Raw genomic sequence first — 27,978 nt, 5'->3', positions numbered from 1 at the left:
GGGAGTCAAGCACCATTTTGTATATTTAAGCATATATGGCCTAAGGGCCACGTTTTATCATAGATCATACATTCATGTTTAATTATTGAGAATGTTTACAGCTTGCCTTTCTAATGAGGGATTCAAGCGAAGAGATTTTAAATTGAGATTGAATTCTCATCTACTCATCTTTTAATTCCTTTTTTTTTTTTTTTTTACTATTTTTACTAAAATCTAGGCATTCATCTTGCTGTTTGCATAAGTACAAGCTCCACTTTAAACTCAAGATCAAATGCAAGTGCTTAGTAGATTTGTTTTAAATTAATGTTAAAAATCACATTAATTCCACATTTGTCCCAGAAACAATAAGTACAGGAATTACTGTGATTATACCATATTATCAAGCAAGTGCAAAAGCTGTGACATGAAGAAAGTGTCCTATTAAAAAAGCAATATATAGAAAACTATGAGGAAATTTCATCAGACCTATTTCATAAATGTAGGAAAAATAGAATTCCACTTTAATTTGTATGATTATAATCATATAGAAAAGAACGAGATAAAGCTTATTTCCATACTGTCAACAGTTTGCTAATCTGTTGGGAAATAAAAACAGTACTGAGGGGGGAGAGTGTTGGACCATCCCAGAAGAACGAAATTTGACAGGGAAAGTTTTAGGTGCTCTTTTAACAGCATCCATTGGGTAGTTTGTGCTCAATAGTGGTGAGTGTCTGCTCAGTAAGCAGACATCTTGGCCATCCTGAGCACTCGTTTCCTTTCAGGTGTCCTTCCGGTTCAGTTGGAACCTCAAACATAGGAGATGACCTCTAGGAACTAATACCAAGGCCCTTAAGAGACTCTTGAGGGTGTCACCTCTGGCCAGGGGATGGGAGTGATAGAGGCTGTGGGCAGAGAGCACAGGCAATGACATGCCCTAAATCTCTCCCCTGAACCACTTCTCTTTTTATAAATAATTTTAGTTTGCTCTTGGTCAGGACTGAAACATCAGCCCCTTGTTTCACCTGACAGTTTCCTGAAGCTCTTTGCTTGTCCTCACTGCCCTGTGCCTCAGCTTTCTGAACACCTGCATGAATCTGCCCTCTGTTCCATCCTGGTCTCCGCTTCCTTGAGCTGACTTCCTGGCATAGGCTTCTTTACCCTCAACCCCTCCCTAAGCTCCAGGGCCGAAAACACAGTCTCCTTCCCGCCTAGTAGTAAAGCCATACACCCAGGCTGCCCTCTCATGAACAGGATGCTAGCATGAGCAGAACATAAACAAATCCAGGCACTCCAGAAAGATTTAACAGTTATTCTCACAGCCAAGTCGTATAAGTTAGAATATTCCCCTGAAATGGGAAGGGAATTACAAAAGTCTCTAACAAGTTTCTCGTGTTATTATTTCTTGTACTTTTATTTTTTTAATGCCTTTTGTTTGTTTATTTATTTATTTATTTATTTTTTGGCCAGGCGGCATGCGGGATCTTAGTTCCCCGACCAGGGATCGAACCCACGCCCCTTGCACTTTGGAAGTGCGGAATCTTAACCACTGGACCACCAGGGAAGTCCCTATCTGTTGTACTTTTAGAATGTGGACTAACTTGCCTTGTGTAGTCTTTCTCTTGTGTCTTGGAACCTGGTAGGCCTCAGACAATAGCCTTCCATCTCAGCCAACACTCAAAAAGAGAGCAAAAAGCCGCCCCACCCTAGCTGCTCTGTTCATTCAACAATGGAGAATTAATTTTTTAAAAACAGCTAAAAAATGAAACAAACCATGAAATTCATTTCAGCAACCTTGGAAAAATGATAAAAACACATCAAACCATTTTAGCTCTAAACATGCTACATTTGGTACATTGCGAGGCTTGGGGCTCCAGAAGGGATGCCAGAAGATCAGCCCTACAGCACAGCGCTCCTGGGGTTCCCCCAGGCTCTTCTAGTTTACAAGCGAGGCTTCTGCAGTCTTGATCAAAATGGCAAGAATGACTTGGAGGCACTTTTGATTTACCTTAATGTTAGAAAATGATACTTTTTTAAACTACAATTTAATTTAGACTTCCTCTAGTTCAGATTGGCTTACTTCCCATTTACCTGGAAGAATCGTAGAATCAGAGACGAGGATTTAATCCAACACCCCATTTTACAAATAAGTAAATAGAGAAGCTTTCAGGTTAAATGACAGCTCAGTTTTAGCAGATCACTCGACTCCTACACCAGCATTCCTTCCATAAGTGATCAGTGTGTTAACCAGAAATAATTTAAGTAAAATTTCTTTCAAATTTTTGAAAATTAAAACACGTGAGTGTATACCCATTATAAAATACCAGTACAGAAATATAAAGTGTAGTCTACCTCCAAACATGCTGGTTGATCCATTCTCCTTTTCAGAGATAATCCCTATGAGTCCTTTCAGAAAATTTTCTATGCATTTACCTACATCAAGTATAAAAACTTAGAGAGGATTTAAAATCAACTCATCTCAGGAACTATTTCTTAAGACCATGTTGGCATTAACACTTGGGCAGGAGTTTCTGAGCTCCTTATTTTTCTCCAAGACAAATCTGTATCAAACGTAGCAGTGGTTAATGGAGACATTTTACAGACCTGGTTATGTGCCATCAAGCTCTATCATATTCTGAAGTTTAAAGGTGAACTTCAATATGCAATATTGGTTTTCTTATTGGAAATATAGTCAGTTTTTAATGCTGCCAACTAAGGTCCACGCCCCGTGAGAGAAGAAAATGAATGATCCACCCCCAAAATCCAAGCGGATTTTCTTGACAGGGTTTTCTTGGCTGTCCATCTCAGCAGAGGCACGCCATACTGTAGAAAGCAGAAAGTCGAGAAGACAGCTTATGCCGTCCCATTTTTTAAAAAAATAATAGCTAATGAAGATTCTGGTAATCCTTAACTATTTTCCTGGTCACCTTCCTTAGCTGTTCTAACTTTCAAGCTACCAGTAAAATTGATGAACTGTAGTAGGACAAGAACTTAGCTTTGCTTGGTCGCTTCTTTCTTTCCTGTCATCTTTCCCATCAGGCTTTCCCCTTTCTGGTTGTATCTTCCTGTTTATTTCTGACTATGCTTGGAAGCAAGCTGTGTGAAACCCACATTGTCTGAGTTGCCCATATTATTGAAGAGAGCTGGCCAATTTCTTCATGAACTAGACTAGAGAGGACAGAAAAAAGCCCTAGCCTAGGAGCCCCAGGGCCCAGCTCGTGGCCAGGCCTGGTGTCTTCAGCTGTTTAACCCTGAGCAAGTCCCTTCATTCCTCATTTACCCACAATTCTAAAATGAAGGAGTGAACAAAGATGTTCCCTAAGGTCTCTTCCAGTTCAGAAATTCAGGTCCATTCTTTTTAAATATTAGGAAATGACTGACGTACATGCACCTGTTTGTGCAGTAACCCTCCTCCTGTGAGTCCCTACACGTAAACACACAGACTCTTCCACCACACACACATTCAGCAACAAGAAGAAATGGCTTCTTCATTGCCTGTGCTAGAAGATGAGCTATAGGTACTGTTTATTTCCTCAAAGGACCTTATATATGAAATGCAGCGTTTATTAAATTTATCAAATGTGATATGAGAAAATCTGTCATCTGCTGTTGAGATAACATCCTGGGAGCCAGGTCAGAGTACTGCATTTGCTTACTGGAATCAGGACAAACCAGAAACCCATCCTTTGGTTTGGTTTGATTCATTGTGAGTCAGCAGTGACTTGGCACCTGTAGAAATCAAACTGTTGGATCAGATGGTAAAGCTGATCCTTGAACTGATATTTCTAGAGTTACAGCACCAAACTGATATTTCTAGAGTTACAGCACCGAAGAATTGTAAGTTGCGCTGCAACAATGTCATCTCTAATGGCCAGATTCTGCCAGTAGAGCTGTGCATATATCTTTTATAGAATGAGAACAGAGGTTTAGTAGGTCATGTCTGATCTGTACCCAGGTGTTAGGAAACAAGGCTTCACTGAAATTGTAACATGGGCACAGAAGCTGTCAGAGAAATGAACCAAAAGTCCAGCCTGAGAGTCAGGAGGCCTGGGTTTCAGTCTGTCTCTCCAGGGCAGCTGCTGAGCACCTTGGGGCTTTGGAAAAGTCACCTGTTCTCTCTGGACCCTGGCTTCCTCTAAAATAGAAGGGTCAAGTGGATGTTCCTTTTTGCTGAAGAGTTTTATAGCATCTGATATACACTTACTTGGTCACACACAGACCAGACAGAAAGTAGAAAACAACACAAGTGCAATACCTTTCCACCGGTCCTTCCAGTTACACATTATCTTTTCAAACAAGCAAGGAGCTTCTACAAGGAAGGCCCCCTTAGTCATGCATTATAGGTGCCAGGCAGTTATGGAAACTCTCAGGCCATCGACATATCCACTATTCCTTCATTCATGCTTTTATTCATTCTACATAGAGTAATTACATGTGTGAAGTGTGTGCCTGTGAAGGAGAATCAGAAAAACAAAAGATGTTTCTACCCTTCAGGACATTTTAGACAGGTTTTTTAAAAAACAAATACTCTCCTGAACTAGCAATAAAAAGGAATAATGAGAGTTTCCCAAATAATTATGCATAGCAGGAACCCAAATTTTTTTTCTTGTACCATCATTAACCATAACTGATTTCAAGGGAAGGTATTCTGTTCCATTGGAACTTCCACCATAGGCAGAACATGTATCTGTCTAGGAGCACTGAATCAATTTTCATGTGAGGAATCCCAAGCCTTCCCATCATCCCATGGCTGGGGAGTGGGTTACTATTCCTTTAGGAAGTTGGGAAGATTGTTGGCACCTCCAGCTTCCTCTGAAGACAAGACTTAAATACAAACACACCAAGATACACATAAGGCCTTGTGCGTTTCCTTTCTAAAAGGAATTTGAATTTTAACAGAGAACAAAGACTAAACACCAAAAGAAAGGGTTTCTAGTGATAGAACTTGGGACATCAGCCCATCAGAGAGAGAAGGGCTGCTTTGGGGGCAGGAGACTCTATGGGAGCCCTTCAGCTGTGTCCACCTGTAAATCTAAGCCACACTTGAGGCATCGCTATTGCAGTCCTGGCCTTCTAAGCCTTTGCAGAAACCCAAAGATGCTCAAAAGGGCAGGTTTTAGTTCTGCAGATGGGTTTATTTACTGCCAATGTCCCCACCTCCAAATTTACTTCCCTCTTTACCAGAAATAAATCTTTTGGAGGCTTATGAAAATTAAGTATTAGGAAAATTCTGCCCCCATCCTACTAGATTGCATCTACAAGTCCCAAACAAAATTGCTTCCTTGACTTACGTGCATATAAGCTCAAGGAAGGTCTGTGACTCGGAGAAGTGGCCTGGAAGAAGTCAGGGCAGGTGCCTGATCCCACCCCTCCTGCTATAGGCAGAACGGGGCTGCCCACTGGAATCCTGCTAAAATGGAGGGCTGTGCTGGGGTGGTCCTTTTCCTCTCAGTCCTTCCCTGAACTCACTAATTCACATTGCACTGCTCTTCCTGATCAGTAACTTATTGCTGAGAAAATCAGTAAATGATGTAAATGTCTCCAGTGGAGCCGTCCCCCTCCATGACCCCACTGTCCTTTCAGTCTGCGCCCCAGAATCCTTGTTCCGTGTCCCACAGAAACGCAGTTACCCTTGTCCTTTTCAGGGAAAAAGACATTGAGAGCTTAGCCCTGACATTTCACCCTCTTTTATCTCAGAACACAGAAGCCCCTTCACGTTTGTTGTCTTTTTTACTCAAGGTTAATATAGATCCCCAGGCACTGGCACCTCCATGCTGCATTCTGTTGCCTATAATTGTCCTTCCATCTAATTGGGCGAAAGGCTACTCTAATGAACCAGCTACTGATTCCCTTACCTATTCACTCTTTTATCAGTATTCCTTTACCAGTAAATTCTTTGTTATCTAGGTCCTGAAATTTATTTCATGTTTTTTTAAATTTTAATTTTTTCTTACAAAATTGCTTCTTTTATCTTATAGCAGACTGTGATCTTTTTGCTTCTGAGTACTTTATAATACAATTTAAATATAATAGAACATTCTAAAATAAAGCCAGGCAGGGATTTCATCCTAACCACTATTAAATGCTGGGAGAGGCAGATCATATTTTTTTAAAAAGAGAGGAGAGCTGGGATGGAGGAAGCTGGATCTCTTAATTCAACCAGTATATTTCGGGCTCCTGCTGCATGCTGAGCACAGGGCTAGGCTCTGAAGATGCAGAAACAAATAAGACAGCATCCTGGCCCTCAGAGAGATTCATATTCTGATGAGTCCATTCATAACAACTGTAGTTCAAACCTAGCAACACCCCCAAAAGCTGTTGGAAGCTTTGTAGCTTATTTCTATGACTGTCTATGGGATCGTACTCTGTTTGGAAAAATACGCTCTAAATCCTGCTTTCTTGGGCCATTAGAAATCCATGCTTGTCCCTAATCAGTTTTTATAGTTACGTGTAACCTTCATAGAGTAAAAAATGTGTCTGGACAGCTTTTGAAGTGTCAGGCAGAGAAATCTGTTTTGATGGCTTGAAAAGAAGTGGAAAAGTTTTAGGGAAAGCTAACAAGCTTCCAAAGAGTTCAGATCTGCTAGTGTTCAGACATGGGATTAGGCAGAGAGAAAAGCCTTCTAGCAAGAGGGAGCTGGGGCCATGTAAGCATGGAGACCCCACTGAAGGAGTTAGCGAGATAGAAGCCAGGCTACAGGCGTTTGTTGATATGTCTGCTGAGTGAAAGTGGAGGAGGAGGTTTGGAGGCAGGGAGTTGTGGTGGAAGCAGATTCTGGAAAACAGAACCCCAAAACTGGCTTGTTCTCAGAGTCATCTGGCCCAGCCTCCCGCCTCCAAGCACATCCTGCCTGCGCTGTGTCTGGCCAACTGCTTTTTCAGCTCTCGAGGGATGGAGATTCTACAACCTACCCTGTCATCTGTTCCAGAGCCACCCCGCTCTGCACTTAGAAGTTCTTGCTTTTAAAGAATGGAGGCAGGAGAGAGGTGGTCCAAAAATGGGGAGACAGCAAATAAAGGCAGAGGAACTGTCGTGGAGCTTGGAGATGGGGACCGTCTCTGCTTGGAGACGGGGATCTCACAGCCCAGGGCAGGTGGGGGCACTAGAAGGGGAGCCAGCCATCTGGGAACCGCCCTCGCGGAAGCCCTGTCTGGCGGAGCGGAGGTTCCCGTTCTGTTCCACAAAAGCAGTGGGAATCTCGACATCCGCCGCCTCTTACGCCTGCAGTACCCTATTGCATTTCATACACTCTGCCCGAGTCATTTCTTTTCATACCAATTCTTGGATGCAAAGAAATCTTGGGTAGTCCAAGTGGATTTTAGAGCCAAGTCAAGTCACCATGTCTTACTCCATTCAGACTTTTCCATCTGCCTTCACCCTCTCAGTCACACTCCTAGAAGCAAACCGGAAAGTCCTTGCAACCAAAATCACTATCTGAAAGCCCAAGAGCTTTCTTGTTCTCCCTCTGTTCTCAAGCCACAGTGTGTTGGTCTGATTTTACTCCATTTATAGCTCTCTGGCTTTCATGGCTCTACACCACATGACAGAGCAGGAAAGCAAGCAGAGGCCGGGGGATCAGGTGGAAGGAAGTAGAGGCAGGATGGCTGCAGAAGCAGAGCAGAGACAGCTGCTGACGGGGGAGCCTGCAATAGTCCCATGGCCGCCGTGATCCACGCTGGGGTCCTAGCGTGCCATACAGGCTCGCGCAACCCCATTCCCTGGGTTTCCTGGAGGTGGCCCTTCCCTCAGCCTTGGGCCTCCCCTTGGCGGTGAGTCTCACTGAAATTCATGCCCTCCCTGTGCCCTCCTCCCAGTCCCAGGCTACACTGAAGCCCCTGACTCCTTTTCAGTCTGCGGAAGAACAGAGTCCCTGCCTGTTGGGATCCGGTCCACTCTGGGGATGGTTTTTAGCTGAAACTGCTGCAATTGAGCACAAGAAGTTCTGACTGCCAGAGTGAAAGAGTACTCCAGCAGGCTGCAGCAGATTCCCTGCCTCTGGGGCTGTAAATAAGAGAACGGTCCAGGACCGTCCCAGAGGACTAAGGATAGACCAGATGATCTCTTGAGATTCCTCCCAGCTCCAGAACCTGACTTTTAAATAGCAACACTAAGATCCAGGTGACATACAGGCTCCCTGACAGCAGGTGCTCCTCCTCCCGTGACACCCCATGTACCTGGGCAGACATTCTTCTCCCAGCAGGAGACATGGTGCAAAAATAGACAGGTGCAGGGAGGGGGCTTAAAATCTGCCCACGCTGAGCCTTGATGCCAGGGGATGTGCATATCTGCTGGCCCAGCTCTGTGACCTGGTGGGTCTATGCAACTGTCAAAACATGAGTGTGTGTGATAAATTCCCCTCCGACGCTCATCACAACTTCTGAGTGTTCTGTGCATTTTTAAATAATTCTTACCATGTAAATATTATATTACATTTTAATAAAAAGATTTTTTTTTGCATTTTACTTTTGTAATATTTGGGGTTTTATAGATTTTTATTTTATGGCCAAGTATACTTTTGTAAGGAAATGTTGAAGTCTTGAGTATTTTTATTCTTTTCAAACTATAGTTAATGTCAACTGTAAGCACTGATAAATATTATTCATATGTGGCTTTCCTTCCTTTCCATCGGGTCTTTTTAAGGAAATGTGTTTTGGCATAGCATTTTATTTAAAACTCTGCTTCATTTTACACATTGTGAATACTGAAGATTCTGAAAAATAAAGATGCATTTAAAATCTCTGTGCTGTTACATTTTAGAAATGGTAAATGTGCATTGCTTTGCCAGAGTGGTAATGAAATGTTTAATGGTTTAGAACTCCTAGTTCAGAATGGGGCTTCTAGTCATTACTCACAGTACGGCGCCTCCGTGTCAGCCCCCGCTTCTTGGGAGGGTGCACATGAGAATGGTGATTTCCTGCTCAGCTTGGAAATATGGTTATGTTGACATTATAGTTACTGTGCTGTGGTTTTGCAATAAATGTGTATTGAAAGCACTTGTGATGACGTGGTCCGCGTTTTGTTTTTAATCAAACTGCAAATGGCAGTAGGAGTGGAGCCAAAGCTCCTTGAGCATTTGGGCAGCGAGATGTGGTGGGAAGAAAAACATGAGTTTGGGAGCAGGACAGACTGGGCCAAATCCTGCTGCTCCACCGACAAACCCTGAGACTTGGGTATTCTTTCAGCACTTCTGGAGATCCTGTGTTCTCATCCATGAAAAAATAGAGCTAAAATAAAGGAGGGGGATACTTATACATTTTGTGATGATGGGATAAAGTGATGAACCTAACAGACGTGGCACGTTTTGGTCGCCTGATAAGTGTTATTGGCCTTCTTCCTTTTCTTCCCTCTTACATCCCTCCCAAAGTCTTCATTTAAAAATAATTAATATTCAAGTTAAAAACATATTGACCTTCTGAGTAAGGCGATAGTATTAAATATGTAAGGATTAATAACTGTTTCTAATTTATCATAGAAGTTAATTCCCAAAAATGTTGATCACAGCTGGATTGAGACAGTATTTGGGAAACGTGGCAATGTTTGTATAAGCACACCACATTATAAGTCTACTGGCGATCCAAAGGGGTTTGCCTTTGTGGCATTTAAAACAAAAGAACAAGCAGCAAAAGCTCTGAAGGTAGGTCCAGAGTCATCACAAAAACATGAAAGCACTTATTTTTGTAGTTTCAAAGCAAGCACATCCCAGGTTAAGTAGTGGGGAGCCCGTTCTTGGAAAAACTTGGAATCATGAACATCCGTTAACCTTTTGGAGGAAAGTTTTTCTTAACCTTCCTGGACTAGTTATCAAATAGTCCTGTTCTCTTCTTGAAGTTTCCAAAGTCTTCATTTTTGAAATACAGAAAACTATAATGCTTTCTTTACGTCTTGCTATAAATGTTTTTAGTATAGAACAGATGAAAACTGTATTTTTGTTTTATATCCTTAACATATCACGGACATTCTCCCATGACAAGGGAAACTTTTTGAAGTATTTAGTTTTATTGTTGGACATTAAGGCTGTTTCTGTGGAATACATTGTTGTATATTTCTCCTCCTTCTACTCTCTGATTATTTTCTTAGAAAAGATACCTAGAAGGAGAATTACTTGGCTCAGGTATGAAGACTTTTAGCTCCTATCAAGTATCCCCATATTAATTTAGTTATTTATCCAGCCTCACTGGAAAAACCTGTTTCTTCTCTACACTCAGTACTCATTCTGACCCCAAATATGTGGGTTTCTCCAAACCAAGCAATTCTCCAATTCTCAGCAGACACCAACAGTTGAACTCACCGCTGATACTAACTGCTTGGAACAGGGTAGACCCCACAGGTTAAGGGCTCAGTCCCACAGAAGTACCCCTCTCCTCCCTCCTCTTTAGACTCCAATTGCAAGTCCAAGTTGTCACCTCTGCTTCTGACCAGTGAAAGGCTATAAATCACGGTTCCCTAATCAAAAAATGGGCAGAAGACCTAAACAGACATTTCTCCAAAGAAGACATACAGATGGCCAACAGGCACATGAAAAGATGCTCAATATCGCTAATTATTAGAGAAACGCAAATCAAAACTACCATGAGGTATCAACTCACACTGGTCAGAATGGCCATCATCAAAAAGTCTACAAATGATAAATGCTGGAAAAGATGTAGAGATATGGGAACCCTCCTACACTGTTGGTAGAAATCAGTGCAGCCACTATGGAAAACAGTATGGAGTTTCCTTAAAAAAAACTAAAAATAGAGTTACCATAAGATTCAGCAATCCCACTCCAGGGCATATACCTGGAAAAGATTAAAACTCTTATTTGAAAAGATACATGCACCCAATGTTCATAGCAGCACTATTTACAATAACCAAGACATGGAAACAACCTTAATGTCCATCAACAAATGATTGGTTTAAGATGCGAGGTGTGTGGTGTGTGTGTGTGTGTGTGTGTGTACACACGCACATACATAATGGAATATTATTGAGCTGTAAAAAAGAATGAAAGGGCTTCCCTGGTGGCGCAGTGGTTGAGAATCTGCCTGCCAATGCAGGGGACACGGGTTCGAGCCCTGGTCTGGGAAGATCCCACATGCCGCGGAGCAACTAAGCCCGAGAGCCACAGTTACTGAGCCTGCGCGTCTGGAGCCTGTGCTCCGCAACAAGAGAGGCCGCGATAGTGAGAGGCCCGCACACTGCAATGAAGAGTGGCCCCCGCTTGCCACAACTAGAGAAAGCCCTCACACAGAAACGAAGACCCAACACAGCCATAAATAAATTAATAAAAAAAAAAAAAAGAATGAAATATTGCCATTTGCAGCAACATGGATGGACCTAAAATTATCATTCTAAGTGAAGTAATCAGAGAAAGATAAATATATGATAACACTTATATGTGGAATCTAAAAAATAATACAATGAACTTATTTACAAAACAGAAACAGACTCACAGACGCAAAAACAAACTGGTTACCAAAGGGGAAGGGGGGGCTGGGATAAATTAGGAGTTTGGGATTGACAGATACACACCACTATCTATAAAATAGCTAAACAACAAGGATTTCCTGTATAGCACAAGGAACTATATTCAATATCTTGTAATAACCTATAATGGAAAATAAACTGAAAAAGATTATATATATATAGATATAAAATATTATATATAATATATACATAAATAAAACCGAATCACTTTGCTGTATACCTGAAACTAACACAATATTGTAAATCAACTATAGTTCAATAAAAAAGAAAATGAGGGGTTCCCATGACGCCCTCCTTGAGGTTGATAATTTGCTAGAACGGCTCACAGAACTCAGGAAAACAGTTTCTATACTAGATTACTACTTTGTTAAAAAAGGATACAACTCAGGAACAGCCAGTGGAAGAGGTGAATGGGCCAGGGTATGGGGGAAGGGGCATAGAGCCTCCATGACCTCTCCAGGCACACCATCCTCCCAGCACCTCCATGTGTTCACCAACCCAGAAGCTTGGCTCCTCAAAGCCCTTCAGTTAGAGCTGTTTATGGAGGCTTCACTACAGGCACAATCGATTATATCATTAGCCCTTAGTGATTAACTCAAACTCCAGTCCCTCTACCCTCCCAGGAGGTTGGAGGTTGGAGGTTGGGGCTGAAGTGCCAACCCTCTAATCACCTGGTTGGTTCCCCTGGCAACCAGCCCCCATCCAGAGGCTATCCAAGAGCCCCCAGCCCCTAGCCATCATTACCATACAAAAGACATGTCCTTCAGAGATCCCAAGGGTTTTGGGACCTGTGTGCCAGGAAGTGGGGGCAGAGACCAAAAGTCTATTTCTCATTGTGTCACAAGTTCCATTAGGTTCCACCAGCAAATGAGTTATTCATAATTTAAGAGATTCTGCTCAGGTGGAAAAAATAACAAGGAGAGGTGACAGGAGGGCGAATCATACTGGCCGCTCCTCCTTCCTGTTCTTCACTTCTCATAAACCACACACCTTGGCATGGGCCCTGATACAACCTATTAGTTCTTTCTTCCATTAAAACACTGGACCTGGCTTCCCTGGTGGCACAGTGGTTAAGAATCCGCCTGCCAATGCAGGGGACATGGGTTTGAGCCCTGGTCTGGGAAGATCCCACATGCAGTGGAGCAACTAAGCCCATGCACCACAGCTACTGAGCCTGTACTCTGGAGCCTGTGAGCCACAACTACTGAAGCCCGCGCGCCTAGAGCCCGTGCTGCACAACAAAAGAAGCCACCGCCATGAGAAGCCCGCGCACCGCAACAAAGAGTAGCCCCCGCTCGCCTCAACTAGGAAAAGCCTGTGTGCAGCAACAAAGACCCAATGCAGCCAATAAATTAATTAATTTAAAAAATAAACAAACACTGGACCTGATGATCTTTAAAAGCCTGATCAATTCTGAATTCCAGCAAGTAAGAGGCAGAAAGGAGGCAATGCAGGAAGATGGGCTGCACCCCGCAGGCCTACAAACCCAAGCTGTACTTGCCCAGCTTCAAGACCAAAGAAAGAGCCCAGAGTCAGCAACAGGGACATTAGTGGTTTAATGGACGGGGGAGCTTACATGTCTGAAGCAAGGTCCTGGAGCAACACCCCTCGGTGTGTGGCAGACAGCAGGCAGGACCTGGAGGCAGGCTTTTTTCCTGGGGCAGTGGGAGATTACTAGTTGAAGGGGAATTGATGTCAGGTGGGCTCATTGGTTACCTGGGAAACCAGCAGAGGACCATGCCCCCTCACTGCCCCTTTGATAAGCTATCAGGTGGAGATGTTCTGATCTAAAGATTAGAGCAGCCATTAGCTGGGCCCAGGGGGCAAGTATGTAGGAAGGTCTGTCATGTGAGTAGGGTGTAGGTGAAGTAGGCGTTGGTCGAGCAGGGGATGTACGGAGAGCAAGAGAACAGCCATCTTGGGTGTCCTGATCGTACAGAAGGGATGGAGGGAAGGAGGGAAATTCTCAAGTTCAGATAAATGGAGATGGAAAGGCCCTATATGGGAGACTTTGTTTTCTTTCACAAGTGATGTCTTTCAGAGCTGTTTCATGCATAATTTACTGGACTGGTATCATTTGTTCCCCAAAGGAAGCTAGGGCGTATTTTGGAATTTTGTCAACAAAACAATTTTTATGAAGCTCAAGCCCATGTTTTCCATATTTCCATATTCGCCTGCCATATCAGTAAACAAAGGATGTTGTGGGCATCAAGCAGCCACTACAGCTGCCCTAGACTGTGCACCTTGAGGGAACTCAGGATGGAGGAAAACGGAATACTGACCCTAGATAGTTAAGGTGCATATCAAAGGAATGATTTCAATGAGCCCAGACTCTTGCATCTTCTCATACATAGAAAAGTGCAAAATTCATTAACTTGAGATGTCTGGTTTTCTTTAATTAATGGTAAATTTTGATGTTCCAACTGCCTGGTTTTTGTTGCAAAACTATATATCCTGGCTCCTCTCTTACTTCTTTGGAGCAGTCCCTCAGAGCTGAGAGGCCGTCTTCCAGGTTAAGTCTCCGGAAATTTCGCCAAATAAACCATAATTCTCAACTTTTACGTTGTGCATTTTTTTCAGTCCGCACATATTTACGTTGACATCCCAGTGACTCAGATTGCAGAGACAAACCTAACCCCCATGCTTAGCTCAGTAACAATGGTAACAATTTTGGGTGCTTGCTAAGTGCCTGATACTGTTGTAAGCACTTTCCATGCTTCAGCCCTCACAGCAAACCCAGAGTAGGTTCTATTATTAGTTCTATTTTGCATAAGAAGAACAAACTGCCCAAGGTCAAACAGGTGGTGAGCCAGGGGTTGTATCTGAGCCCAGGCTGTGGCTTCAGAGCTCTGGGCCCCCACCAGGAGGCAGTAGGTCCTGGATAAAGCTGTGTCTCACACAAACACACACACAAACACACAAGTGAAGGAGCTTTCCCAAGGGCAGTGTATTTGCACTGCCGGGCTTTGTACAAGGCCCTGTTCTAGAATCATTTTACTCTTCACAACAGTCCTGCAAGGTAAGTGTCACTGCTCCCACCTCACATATCACAGAGCTGGTAAATGGTGGGTCTAGAAGTCAAAAGTCCAGGATGGTCATGGATAGGCTGGGACCTGGGACACTTTACGGGAGTGCTTGCACCTGGACAAACATCTCCTCGAGCAATGGAATACAAAGAAACTAGAAGGGACTAAAAATAACTGCACTCATGCAGCAGCTGGGGCAATTATGAACAAGATACAAAAAGGCCACAAACTAACTGCCATTTCTGAGGTGCCAAGAGCAAAAACAGGGTACCCTGTGCATGATCCCTGCACGCAGCACCACCAAGAGGGTGGGCGGGCCACCTAAGCTATGCTTCCTGCCCAGCCCACAGACCCACCCTTGTTGTTACCCCCATTAAGGACCCAAGCAGCTCCTCTCCCAGGGAGCAAGGGCACCTGTTACTTGTTTTTGCTGCCTCGTGCTGCAGCTTCAGCCCCAATAAAGCCTTGCATGGAATTCTCATCTGGCCCCTTACCAATTCCTATTAATTAAAGAAAGAGTGCAAGGGACCAGGTTAGTGACAATCCCTCTGTATCAGGAGCCTTCAGACCAGGGCATGTGAGTACAAGAGGTTCACAACATGATAGATTTAAGGAAACCAAGTACTGCCTTTCCTCAAACCATCTGAGACAGCTGCTTCTGACTCGAGGTCAGGGCTGGGTTCTGCTGTCCCACTTCCCCTTTCATATTTGTCCTTTTCTCACTTTACAAATAAAAGGTGTATCTCTCACAATTAGCAACACTACTATGGAGGTCCTGGGGTGTAAAAGCCTTCCCACTACCAGAAAAGGGGGGGAGGAGGAAGGATAATTAAAAATACATGTGTCCAACATATATATATTATAACGGAATATTATTCAGCCATGAAAAAAGAATGAAATCTTGCCATTTGCAGCAACGTGGATGGACCTAGAGGGTATTATACCACACAGAAACAGAGTCAGAGAGAGAACAAAAAGGTGTTTGCCAGAAGGGAGGGGTGAGCGGAGGAGAGAAATAGGTGAGGGAGACTAAGAGGTACAAACTTCCAATTGCAAAATAAATGTCACAGGTATGAAGTGTACAGTGTGGGGAATATATAGTCAATAACTATGTAATAATATCTTTGTATGGTGACAGATGGTAACTAGACTTATCAGAGTGATCATTTTGTTATGTGTAGAAAGATCGAATCACTATGTTGTGCATCAGGAACAACATGGTGTTGAAGGTCAATTATGCTTCAAAAGCAAACAAACTCATAGAAAAAGAGATCAGATTTGTGGCTACCAGAGGTGGGGGGCAGGGAGGAGGAGGAACTGGATGAAGGTGGTCAAAAGGTACAAACTTCCAGTTATAAGATAAATCAGTACTAAGGATGTGATGTACAACATGGTCAGTATAATTAATACGGCTGCATGTCATATAGGAAAGTTAAGAGAGTAAATCCTGAGCTCTCATTGCAAGAAAAAAAATTTTTCTATTTCTTTAATGTTGTATCCATAAGAGATGATGGATGGTCACTAAACTTATTGTGATAATTATTTCGTGATATAATTCAGTCATTATGCTGTACACCTTAAATTTATATGTCCTGTATGTCAGCCATATCTCAATAAAAATGGAAGAAAAAATATATGTGTCTGCAACACCTCCTGTGACGAGTTATCATGAACCCAGGGTAGGGCTTCACATCTGTCGCTTTCTTACACATATTTCTGTTACAGACAATGTGGCATTCAAGTGGGGTGCTTTGACTCATGTTGAGATGCATAGAATTCAGATGTAGTATAGAACGGGAGAGCAGGAAGGATGACAATTGTTGTTTAATAACCTCACCTTTTCCATCCCCCAACTTCTGTCAGAGATCACCAAACTCCGGAGGGAGAGTTCCAAGAAAGCAAAGCAGGCTGAACAACAGTGAGAGACGGTAAAGCTGTCAGGACCCTATTTCTCCCATGCGACCTGTGCATGTCACGACTGCAGCCTTATCTAACTGTATCTGTCTTAGAATGTTCAAGATTGCAGTGAAGCACGCTGCTTTGGAAGCTCATCCTCTCTGCCTCTTCTTCCTCTCAGCTGGAGGAAGAGCTTTGAGAGTGTTTTTTTTCACCCAGTCCTCCATGTGGGCAAAATCGAGAGCATTTCAAATTGGGGGAGGAAGGGATTTCCCTATGTACTTCAGACAGCTGAATAGTACACCTTCAAGTAAAGGAAACATTGTAAGAGCTAAGCTAATATTTTATATTTTCTTAGGCATTTATTCATGCTTTTAAACAACTTTATTGAGGTAGAATTGACATGCAGTTAGCCTCAGGTATTTAAAGTATACAATATAAGCTTTGTGACACATGTACATACCCGTGAAACCACAACCACCAAGATAAGTGAACTTATCACCCCTTTAGCATCCCTCCCTCCACCTCCCCGTCACCATACCCCATCCCTAGACAATCACTGATCTGCCTTCTGCCATTATAGATGAGTTTTCGTTTTCTAGAATTGTATATAAATGGAACAATACAGTAGATATTCTTTCTTTTTGTCTGGCTCCTTTCACTCGGCACAATTGGCATAATTATTTTGATACTCATTCATGTTGCTCCATGCATCAATATTTTGCTCCTTCTTATTGCTGAGTATATCCATTGTATGAATACACCACAATTTGTTTACCATTCACCTGGTGATGGATATTTAGACTGTGTCCCGTTTTGGGCCCTTACAAATAAAAGTGCTGTGAACATTTGTGTCTTAGCTCTTGTGTGGACGTATACTTTCTTTTCTCTTGGGCAAATACTTATGAGTGGAATGACTGGATTATATAGTAAATGTATGTTTATTTAAGAAGCTGCCAAACTATTTTTCAAAGTGGTTGTTCCATTTTACATTCTACCAGCATGTAGGAGAGTTCCACTTATTCCACATCTTCATCACACTTGATATGATCAGCGTTTTCAGTTTTAGCCATTTTAATAGTGTGTTATGGTACCTCATTGTGGTTTTAATTCATGTTTTTCTAATGGCAAATGGCATCTTTCCACATGTTTATCTGGCATTCATAAATCTTCCCTGGTGAAGGGTCTCTTCAAACCTTTTGCCCATTTATGTTGAGTTCTCTGTTTTCTTATGACTGCATCTTGATAGTTCTTCATATATCTGGATTCGCCAGTATTTTCTGCTCACCAGTGGATTACCTACCTTTTTTTTCATTTGGCTGCGCCGCACAGCTGTAGGTCTTAGTTTCTCGACCAGGGATCGAACCCGGGCCTTTGGCAGTGAAAGCATGGCATCCTAACCACTGGACCACCAGGGAATTTCCAGCCCAATGAATTATATTTTAACTCTTTTAACAGGGCCTTTCAAAGAGAAGTTTTTTATTTTGATGAAGTATGATTTATCAATATTTTCTTCTCTAGATTGTGCTTTGGGTGTCATATAAAATCCTTGCCTACCCCAAGCTCATGAAGATTTTCTCCTATTCTTACTTAGAAAAGTTTTATTGTTTTTATTAAATTTTGTCAAAAGATTACCAAATACCATAAAACCATACTCATCTTTTACTTGGGTACAAGCCTCCTTGTTATAACTGCCAGCTTCTCTATCGTTTTAAATTCCTACCATAGATTTCAATGTCCACACTCTACCAGGAGTATATTGTGGGTTCTTCTGTAAATAACGCACTTGACACTAATCATTGATGCATGCTTTGTTAAGTCCTAATACTCTCACTCTCTCTGTCTCTCTGCTGTTAATCTTTCTCATTCTAGTGATAAATCACATTTATTCTAAACTGCTGCTCTCTAAAATATAACTTTACATTTAATAATTGTCAAAATTCAAGTATCTGTATGTTTGATGTTAATAATAATCATGATATCTTGATCCCAAATAATTTTTTTTAATTTTATTTATTTATTTATGGCTGTGCTGGGTCTTCATTTCTGTGCGAGGGATTTCTCCAGTTGTGGCAAGTGGGGGCCACTCTAAATCGCGGCACGCGGGCCCCCCACCGTCGCGGCCTCTCCTGTTGCGGAGCACAGGCTCCAGACATGCAGGCTCAGCAATTGTGGCGCACTGGCCCAGTCGCTCGCTCCGAGGCATGTGGAATCCTCCCAGACCAGGGCTCGAACCCACGCCCCCTGCATTGGCAGGCAGATTCTCAACCACTGCGCCACCAGGGAAGCCCCCAAATAATTTTTTAACTTATAAAAATTTTTTAAATTAACATTTCAATTCACATATATATTTTAGTTGCAGAGAAGTATGATAGTGCAAAGAATAAAAGACTTTCAAGCTTAAAAATATATTACATTAGGATGAAATTCTGTGGGAACATATAATATACAAATTCGAAGGGAAAAAGGAACAATGTAAATTTTCCAGTTGTGAAAGTAGAGCTCTTCCTAGATTTTTAAAAAATGCTCTGTTTGTTAGATGCTATTAGTTACATTTAAAAGAACAGTTTTATTTTTAAATGTCAGTATTTGCAATATGCCAGAAATTACATCCTTTGCAGCTCTTCAAGCTATGATGAAAAATTCTAGATATCAATGTAAAAATTGTAAGGGTGTAACTAAATTTTTCAAAAATCTTTCAGAAAGTATGTAGTTTTTTTTAAAAAAAAGGTAATACTACTACTACTAATAGTCACCGCTCTACCTCACATAAAAGAACTAGCGGTGGATGCCGGGTGCTGACTCAGTGCTGGGCGTGCTCCTGGGAGCAGGGAGATGCCACGCTCAGGAAGCGCGTTTACCTGGGCACATAGACTGTTCCTGGATGGGGCCCAGGCGTCAGACACGAATGTCTCAAACTCCTCTTTTCTCTAAAAGGGAATTTAAAGGTACAGGCCGTAGATCAAGTCAGTCTTGCACCCTGTGGGTGGAGAATCTCCTCAGCAGGGTACGTGGGAGAAGGCAGGAGGTGGACGAGAACAACGGGCCAGGAGAGAAAGTTCCGAGCCACACGCACGAGGCCCACCAGGGAGCGCGCTCCTCCAGTTATGAGAATCCTAGGTACCTCAGCCATCTGGAGCCAAGAGGAGGGGCAGACATCCTCGCCCCACCCCGCCTCCGCCTGCCCATCTCTGTCTGCTCCTTTCTTCTATTGCTACCGGCCAGTCTTTTCATTCTCCAGCCCAAATCCCACAGAAGCCAATCTGATTGGTTTAGCCGATTTCCCTCTGGGCTTTAGGCACAGTCCTTCATGCCAGGCCACCCTATGGCAGGTGCAACCAATCAGTGGCCATCCTCCTGTAAAGACCAGCCTAACGTTCCTCGTCTGATGGGAGGAGGGCTGGTGTGGGTGTGGGGCTGTTTCAGAGATTCGGGAGTAATGGACTTGACAGGACTCATTTATTTGAGTGTCTTTCTCTGCGGTTGAGATGGAAATCTTGGCTTCCCCATGCTTGCTTGTCCCAAGCCCCTCCCACAAATCAAGTAAAAATCATGGCCTAGGGACCATGGTCCTATACAGACATTAAAATGAACATTAAGAGAACAAAGGAACTTTCTAAATTGGAAAAGATGCCCTAAGCATCAGGAGGGACCCAGCTCCTTGCCCAGTGGAGGGTCAGGTGAGAGCCGCGGAGAAATTCCAGGAGCATCAGACCTTTTCCCAGCGCCTGAAATAAGGAAAGGGGTAGAAGAAAGGAGGGTCATGGTGTCCCAGGCAGCTTTGACGCAGAGGGTTTTGGGGATCCCTCTGCCCAAAATCTCTGTCTCACCTGCCAGGTAGAGTTCCTAAAAGTCCCAGCCTCATTTACTTCTTTGAGGTTAGGCCTTGAAAGCCTTAATTATAATGCAGTGTCAACCAATCACACCGAAGCTGGATTCTGCTTATCCAGTTAAGAGAACAGGGACCCAGGAAACCTATGACATTGAGCAGACAAGGTTTGATGGCAAAAAAAGAACAGGTGTGGTGGGGCCCTCATAGGGGTCTGACCAGGTACCTGGGGGACCAGGACCATGGTGGGGAGGAAGGAAGAGAGGGCCTTGGAGATGGAGGCACAATGAAATCACCTTGATTGATTCTCTTTCCCCCAGATTGAGCCCAACCACTAAAACTGGAAAACTACCTCTAAAACAGAGAGACAGATAAAACCAGAAGGTGTTAAGTGAGGTGCAATAAGTTGGATAATCTATCAAATTTTAAATATGTATACTTATTGAGTAATTCTGTTTTTAGGAATTCATTCTGCCATTATAGTTGTACATATACAAGGATAGTCTTTGCAGCACTGTTTGTAACAAAAGACTGAAAATACCCTCAAAGTCTATCATTAGGGGGTGGGTTAAATAAATGGTGGTTTAATTGTTAGGAAAAGAAGACAGCCACAAAGCACTCTGCAGGAAGATGGGCAAATGGACAGGCTGGTGCTGAGCAGTGTGTGCCGGTGGCCTTGTATGTTGCCTGGAATGCACACTGGGGCAAATGCTAAGATCAATATTGGGTTAAAACTGAGGCCAAAGCCAGATATCACCATCTCAGAACAAAACATCTGGGGTTCAGGAATTAATCTGAAATCTCATCCCAAAGAACGTAAATATTCTTATAATTTTGCTATTAAAATTATATTAATATTAATGAAATCAAATAATTAATATTACATATTTAAATTTTAAACTTGACGTTACAGTACAGGAAAAGTAATTGCTTGGCGTAGTCAGCTGCAGTTTTGTGGTGCTAAGTAGATGCTCACTTCACTGAGGACAGTAGAGACGCCAGACTTTTTTTTGGATATTACATTTTCCTGGACTTTTTTCTTTTCTCCATTCCTTTTATGTTCTTTATTATGTCTAGATTAAAGGTGATTTATCATGGAAATTATACATGATTTGGTAATTTTTTCTGCCTACGAAATGTTGAAGTAGAAAAACTGACATTCTTTTCTAGAAATCCATTTTCATAAGATGTGAATTCCCAAATAGAATTTATTCTTGAGAGACTCATAACCTAAATGGAATTAAATACCAAAATTAAACATAATGGTTAAAGGTTATTTTGTTTAACATAATGAATGATAGACACCAAGCCAGTTGGCAAATGTTAGAATTATGATTTAATCAAATCTCTATTATTCTGCCCTGTATTTTTTTTTTTTTAATTTTTGTCTGTGCTGGGTCTTCCTTGGGGTGCACGGGCTCTTCGTTGCAGTGAGTGGGCTTCTCTAGTTGCAGTGGCTCTCAGGCTCAGTAGTTGCAGAGCGCGGGCTTAGTTGCCCCGCAGCACGTGGGATCTTAGTTCCCCGACCAGGGCTCGAACCCGCGTCCTGTGCATTGCAAGGCAGGTTCTTAACCACTGGACCACCAGGGAAGTCCCTGCCCTGTATTATTTTAAATTAACATTTATTAGCTCACAAAGACTGTAATGTTTTCCTAAAGTTATCTAGCTAACGTTCTCTCTCAATATTCTTTTTAACTCTGAGTCTTGTTCCCTATTTATTTGCTCTTTAAAAGGGCTTAATTGTGTTTGAACATAAAATTAGCAGCTTTCACAATCATTGTTTATTATTGGGGCATTTTACTCTTACAGTACTAAATATGCATATATAGTTCAACTGACTAATCGAATTTTAACATATGAAGCATAAAGAGATTTTCACTTCAAGATTCATCTAGACATTTATAGTGAGTGTTATCTATTAACAATAAATCTAAATGGTGTGCTCTGTGCATGTCACCAGCGTTGATGAGCTGATTGAAATACCAGTAACCTATGTAACCATGGCTGTAGCTCAGGTACAAGCTCAAGGTTGCTCCCGAACGCAGGTCCGTGTGCCTGTTGCACAGTGAGGGCAAACAACACCAAAATGTTGGAGTTTGGAGCAGACAAAGGTTTATGGCAGGGCCATGCAAAGAGATCAGTGACTCATGCCTTAAAAATCCAGAACTCCACAAAAGCTTTCAGCAAAGCCCTTTTATAGGAAAGGTGAGGGAGGGGCATGGTTAGTTGTTGCAAACTTCTTGGTGTTAGATCCTTTGTTCTTGAGGTCAGGTCACGGTCAGGTCACAATGTTCCTGTAAACCTCCACCAAAACAAATGTTATTCTCTGTTCTGACGAGAAAGGGCAAGGTCCCAAGGCTCAACCTTCACCCTCCGAGGTCCAGGTCCTGGCTAAGAGGAGGGGGTCCCTGCGGGGGCTGGCTACCCTCCCCGGGAGCATTCATCCAGCACCCAGGCTAGGTCCACCCGCCAGTGCCCAGGCCCGGCCCACGAGGCAGATCTCAGCTGGTGGCGCCCTCAGGGCCAGGTCCCCAGACCCTGCCCAGCCGTCACCACTGAGGACGCCCGCCAGGCCCAGCTGGCCCTCAGGCTTTTCATTTACACTGGAGAGACTCATTTGTGTAGGATCAGGAGTACATGTTGTGGCGAATACCAATCAGGCGAATTCCCAGCTCGCAGTCGCAGACCACCACAGAGGCGGACCTGAAGCAACGACGTGCGACGTCCTTGCAGCCTAACCCTGACCTCTGGCCGCCTCCTAGGGGTAGACAACCGGTCTCGGCTGCACCAATTTTTGAAACTTGAATGGAGAGACTGAAGCTGGTTGAAGCTCTTACCTTAATGGCAGTGTCCATATACTCCAGTTGCTGAGGCCTCCATGGACTGCGGCCCCATTAGGTCGCAGAGCTGGGTCCTGGGCCCGGCCAGTGGTCGGCCGTGGCGAGGGCTCTGGAGCTCTGCGGGACACAGCCCTCAGCCTGTCCCCGGGCCCCCTGGCTCACCCACCGGCCCCTCGACCAAGAGCCCTGGAGGGCCCCAGGGAGAAGGCCGGGATCCGCCTCTCACCGCACTCTCTGCGGGGAGAGCCCTGCGAGGCTGACCGCTGGCGGAGCCGGACCTCTAACTACTGCGCTAACGTCTCGCCCTAACGGGCGTGCACTCCACCCCTGTTATAGTTGAACTTCCAAAAGCTGAGGCTAAAGGACAATCCACAGATTTTGGGCTGAATAGCAAGGTCAAAGCCAAACTTTGGTGACACACAAATACACATTATATGCATGTGTATCCACTGTCCACCTCTATCCGCCTCAAGGAAGCAGAACTTGGGGCCCAGGAATCAAGAATGGGAGACTCTGAGGAAGACATTTCCCCTGGTTCCTGTGTGAGGACAGCGGGTTCAGGGTGCCTGGTGTCCCCTGAAGATGACCCAGCGCTGAGTAGCACAGCCGACGCTGAGACAAGTTAGAGGTGGCAGAGACAGGGCCAGAGCAACACTGGAGCACTTGGTCAGCATCAAAGGGGAAAAAGCACCATGTACAAGAATTTTTCCCAAAGCTCTAGGAATCATAGAAGTTGGTAGAGACTCTGGGCCCAACCCTGACATGACATAGGCCAGAAAACTGAAACCCAGAGAGGGAAGAGATTTGCCTAGGTCACACAGCTGGTGAGCAGTAAAGCTAGAGACTGAGCCATCCTCCCACACAATGAATACGAAGAATGGATACTGGAGGAAGAGTGCTTGTCCGTTGCCAGCTGTCAAAGCAAGTTTGGTCTATATCCTCTCTCTCCAGACGATAGGTGCTAAATCAAACTAAAATTTAACTTTGAATATAGAGGCTTGAATTGTGCCGTGTGACTTTGGAACCAGGACTTGGAATCCAGCCTCTAGTCGGGGAAGCCCAGATCCTTGCCCAGGTGTACTGCCTCCTGTAAAGGCCACCTGCCTGACCATGTGGGGAGATGATCTCTTTCATTGTTAATGGGCTCCTAACCTTGGATGCTTGAGGGTCATATTTGACCTGCTCAGGGACTGGGCTGTGAGACAAGGACCCTGTACTCTGGGTCCCAATAACTGTCCACCACATGGCCAGTGTCTGCCACCAGAGAGAGGAGCCCAGTTTTTATTTCTCATCTAAATCTCACCTACCCTGACAGATAGAGGGGGCCCAGCTCTATTTCCTCCTCCCAGAGAAATGAACCTCTCAACACACACTCTGTTCTTTTTCTCCCTCTAAGGCACCCCTTCCTCTGCAGTGCATAAGGCTGTATGCTCCCCTAAGTCAAGTCCCAAACCAATAGTTCCCCAGCCTGGATCCTGTCTTTGTTTAGAGTAACTGACACTATGCAGCATATGCAGAAGGAGAGAACCGTGTCCCCTAAAGCCTGCATCCCTGAGATTCATGGTGGTGAAAGTGAGAAAACTCATTACTTCAGTTTCATTCAAGCAAAATCAGTATAGTTTCCTTTAAAAAAAAAAAAAAACAAACCAGTAGTTCTATGTAAAAAATACAAATATCTATGTATCAAAACGGGCATAGGATCAATTAAGGAAATATTTAAATCTTTTTTTTTTTTTTTTACCAAAGGTTAATATCTTTTTACCAAAGGTTAATATCTTCTACAAAGCAATAGGGAAAAGCTGACCACCTAAGAGAAAAGGTACAAAATATCCTCCTTAAAAAGAAGAAATGCAATGGCCAGTATGTATATGGAGGGAAATGGTCACTCAGTAAATATTTTAAAAAGTTAAAACAATTACGCTTTAAAAAATTATCAAGTTGATAACAAGCAGTTGGACTGCCTGGGTTGAACCGTCACTGACTAGCTGTGTGACTTTAGGCAAGTTATTTAAATTTATTAAACCTCAGTTTCCTCATCTGTAAAGTGGGCATGGCAATAGTACTTTCCTCTTAGGATTGTTGTGAGAACTGAATGAGATAAATGACCAGCACTTGGTATGGTGCTTGGAGGTGACAGCACTTATCAGAGTTAGCTACTAGGATTAGAAATAATGCAATGAGAATGTGCTGCTGGTGGGAGTGTACTCCCATCAGCAAGAGATTTGGTCACAGAGGTTAAGGGCAATCGCTTCTGGGAATTTGTCCTAAGGACATAGAGATACGGATAAGAAATTCCATAATAGCATTCTTTGGTAAAGAAAAATTTGAAACAAATCATAGTGGTTTAAATAAATTATGATTAATTCATGTAACGGACTGATTGATACATTTATGTAATAGAGTAGAATAAATTATGTAATAGAAGAGATAAATCTGTTTAATAGAAATAGAGTTTAAATAATGGATGTTTTAAGTCAGGATTTGTCAACCATTATTCAAACTTTTTCAAACTAAATCTTCCTCAGTGGTATAAACAATGAAATACATAAAAATTGAACTTTCTCTCATTTAAGGGGTGGGGGTGGGAATGTTGTTACCTGTGGAGCTCTGCAAACAAGGCCCTTCTCCCAGCCCTGCCCCACTCTTGGACAGCAGCTGAAAGAGGTCCTATGGCTCACAGAAGAATTTTTAACAATATGGGGAAACAGTGATGGAATATTGTGTTAAAATCAGAATAAAAACCACATACATAGTATGTCTTAATTTTGCATTTTACAAAGCCATATAAAAATGCCTGGAAGAGAACACACTAAAAGAATGATGGCCATCTCCTGGTTGGATTTTAGGGCATTTGTATTTTTTTTAAATTAATTAATTATATTTTTGGCTGCGTTGGGTCTTCGTTGCTGCACGCGGGCTTTCTCTAGTTGCGGCAATCAGGGGCTACTCTTCGTTGCAGTACGTAGGCTTCTCATTGCGGTGGCTTCCCTTGTTGTGGAGCACAGGCTCTAGGCACACGGGCTTCAGTAGTTGTGGCTCATGGGCTCAGTAGTTGTGGCTCGCAGGCACTAGAGCGCAGGCTCCGTAGTTGTGGCGCACGGGCTTAGTTGCTCTGCTGCACGTGGGATCTTCCTGGACCAGGGCTCGAACCCGTGTCCCCTGCATTAGCATGGGGATTCCTAACCACTGCATCACCAGGGAAGTCCTGTATTTTCTTTTTATAACTTTTTGGGTTTTATTTTCCAAAATTTCTTTAATTAATATGTACCATAGTTATAATCAGGAAATATATCGTTTAAAAAAAGTTTTTATTCCTTTCTTTCCCACTTTTTACCCCAACATTCAGTTGGCACCAAAAGCTCAAAGGCCTGTCCCTCTGATGTTGTCTCTCCCATGATAAAAAGTTGTAATATATCTGTATTGGAAGTAACGCTTAAGTCCATATACAGTGTTTTGATTATTATGATTATACAAATATCATGGTTGCACACTTTCCTCTCCTGTATGTTCTTTTGCTTTTCTCATTACCTTATTTTTGGAGGGTGGAGAGGTGGTTGTGACAGGGATGGGACAGAAGATAGGGATTCAGAGTGTTTGTCAAAGTTCTATTTTTTCACCTGGGTGGTCATTGCAAAGGTTTTTGCTCTTTATTCATTAAGCTATACTTTTGTGTGGTTTTTCTGTTCCTGTGCTATATTAAGAAAGAAAAAGTTGGGCTTCCCTGGTGGCGCACTGGTTGAGAATCTGCCTGCCAATGCAGGCGACACGGGTTCGAGCCCTGGTCTGGGAAGATCCCACATACCACAGAGCAACTAGGCCCGTGAGCCACAATTACTGAGCCTGCGCGTCTGGAGCCTGTGCTCCGCAACAAGAGAGGCCGCGATAATGAGAGGCCCGCGCACCGCAATGAAGAGTGGCCCCCGCTCGCCACAACTAGAGAAAGCCCTTGCACAGAAACGAAGACCCAACACAGCCATAAATAAATAAATAAATAAATAAATAAAAATTAAAAAAAAAAAAAGAAAAAGTTAAAAAAACAAAAAGAAAGAAAAAGTTTAAATAAATCATGCAATAAGAACGAAAGAGTGGCCTTTTTTTTTTTTGTCTTATTTTTCTTTGAACCCAAATTTAAGTCTTTCCTCATGGCTCCAATGGTTTTATAAAATAAAATTTCATATAATTTTCCATACCAAGGTTGGTATGGAAACCAATCAACAGGTAGCCAGATAATCTACCTGTTTCAGTCAGTCTTCCCTGGGTCTCTCTGGGTGCGTGCTCTCCTCGTAGGTTAATCTGGACTGTTGCTCTCCAGGCCTGTTGCACTGCTGTCAGCCTGATATCTCTCCTCACGCCCTTCCTCTGTTAGATCTCCTTTTTCTTGGATCCATGTTTTTGTTGTTTACTCTCTTGTTTTAGTGAAAGAATAGCATGTGTGAGATATATTTTTTGAGACCCTGCATGTCTGAAAATGTCTTTATTCTATTCTCATATGATAATAGTTTGGCTGGGTATAAAATTCACAACCAAACATTTTTAATTCAGAGTTTTGAGGATAATTTCTGCTATATTCTAGCTTTAAATCTTGTTAAGAGGTTTTATACCATGCATATTCCTAATCTTTTTGTCTGTTGTTGGAGTCTTCTCTTCAAGGCTGAAATTTTAAAATGTCATGTTTACGTGCCTCAGGGTAAATCTTTTTCATAAAGGTGCTAGTTACTGTGTGGGTCCTTTGATCTGGAGACCTCATTCTTTGCTTCTGTCAAATTTTCCTGTATTCCTTCTTAGGTAAGTTCCTCCTTTGAATTTTTTTTATTGGCTGTTAGAACTCTTGGATTGATTCTCTAATTCTCTTATCCTTTCTCTCCTATTTTCCATCTCTTTGTATTTTTGTTCAGCTTTCTGGGAAATTTCCATTATCTTTAAACCCTTTTACTGTTTTTGTTT

General features: G+C 42.9%; 1 protein-coding gene across 2 annotated transcripts in view; it reads left to right on the top strand.

Moving 5' to 3' along the window:
* Nucleotides 1-17,224, top strand: part of SLC49A4 (solute carrier family 49 member 4) — a 108,800-nt gene extending 91,576 nt beyond the window's left edge. The window contains exon 9 of one of the 2 annotated variants that reach the window (XM_082459490.1): nucleotides 16,333-17,224. In XM_082459490.1, coding sequence (XP_082315616.1) covers nucleotides 16,333-16,391 — 59 coding nt within the window. In that variant the 3' untranslated portion in view covers nucleotides 16,392-17,224. Of the gene's footprint in view, nucleotides 1-1,446; nucleotides 8,971-16,332 lie in introns of those variants that run through there. The other variant, XM_082459489.1, reaches the window with a different exon arrangement.
* The last annotated feature ends 10,754 nt before the right edge of the window (nucleotides 17,225-27,978 follow it).

The sequence above is a fragment of the Balaenoptera physalus genome (assembly GCF_965194825.1).
Source record: "Balaenoptera physalus genome assembly, chromosome: 4".
NCBI classification, from domain to species: Eukaryota; Metazoa; Chordata; class Mammalia; order Artiodactyla; family Balaenopteridae; genus Balaenoptera; species Balaenoptera physalus.
The sequence above is the reverse complement of the archived record's forward strand: the minus strand, read 5'-3'. Positions and strand labels throughout refer to the sequence as shown.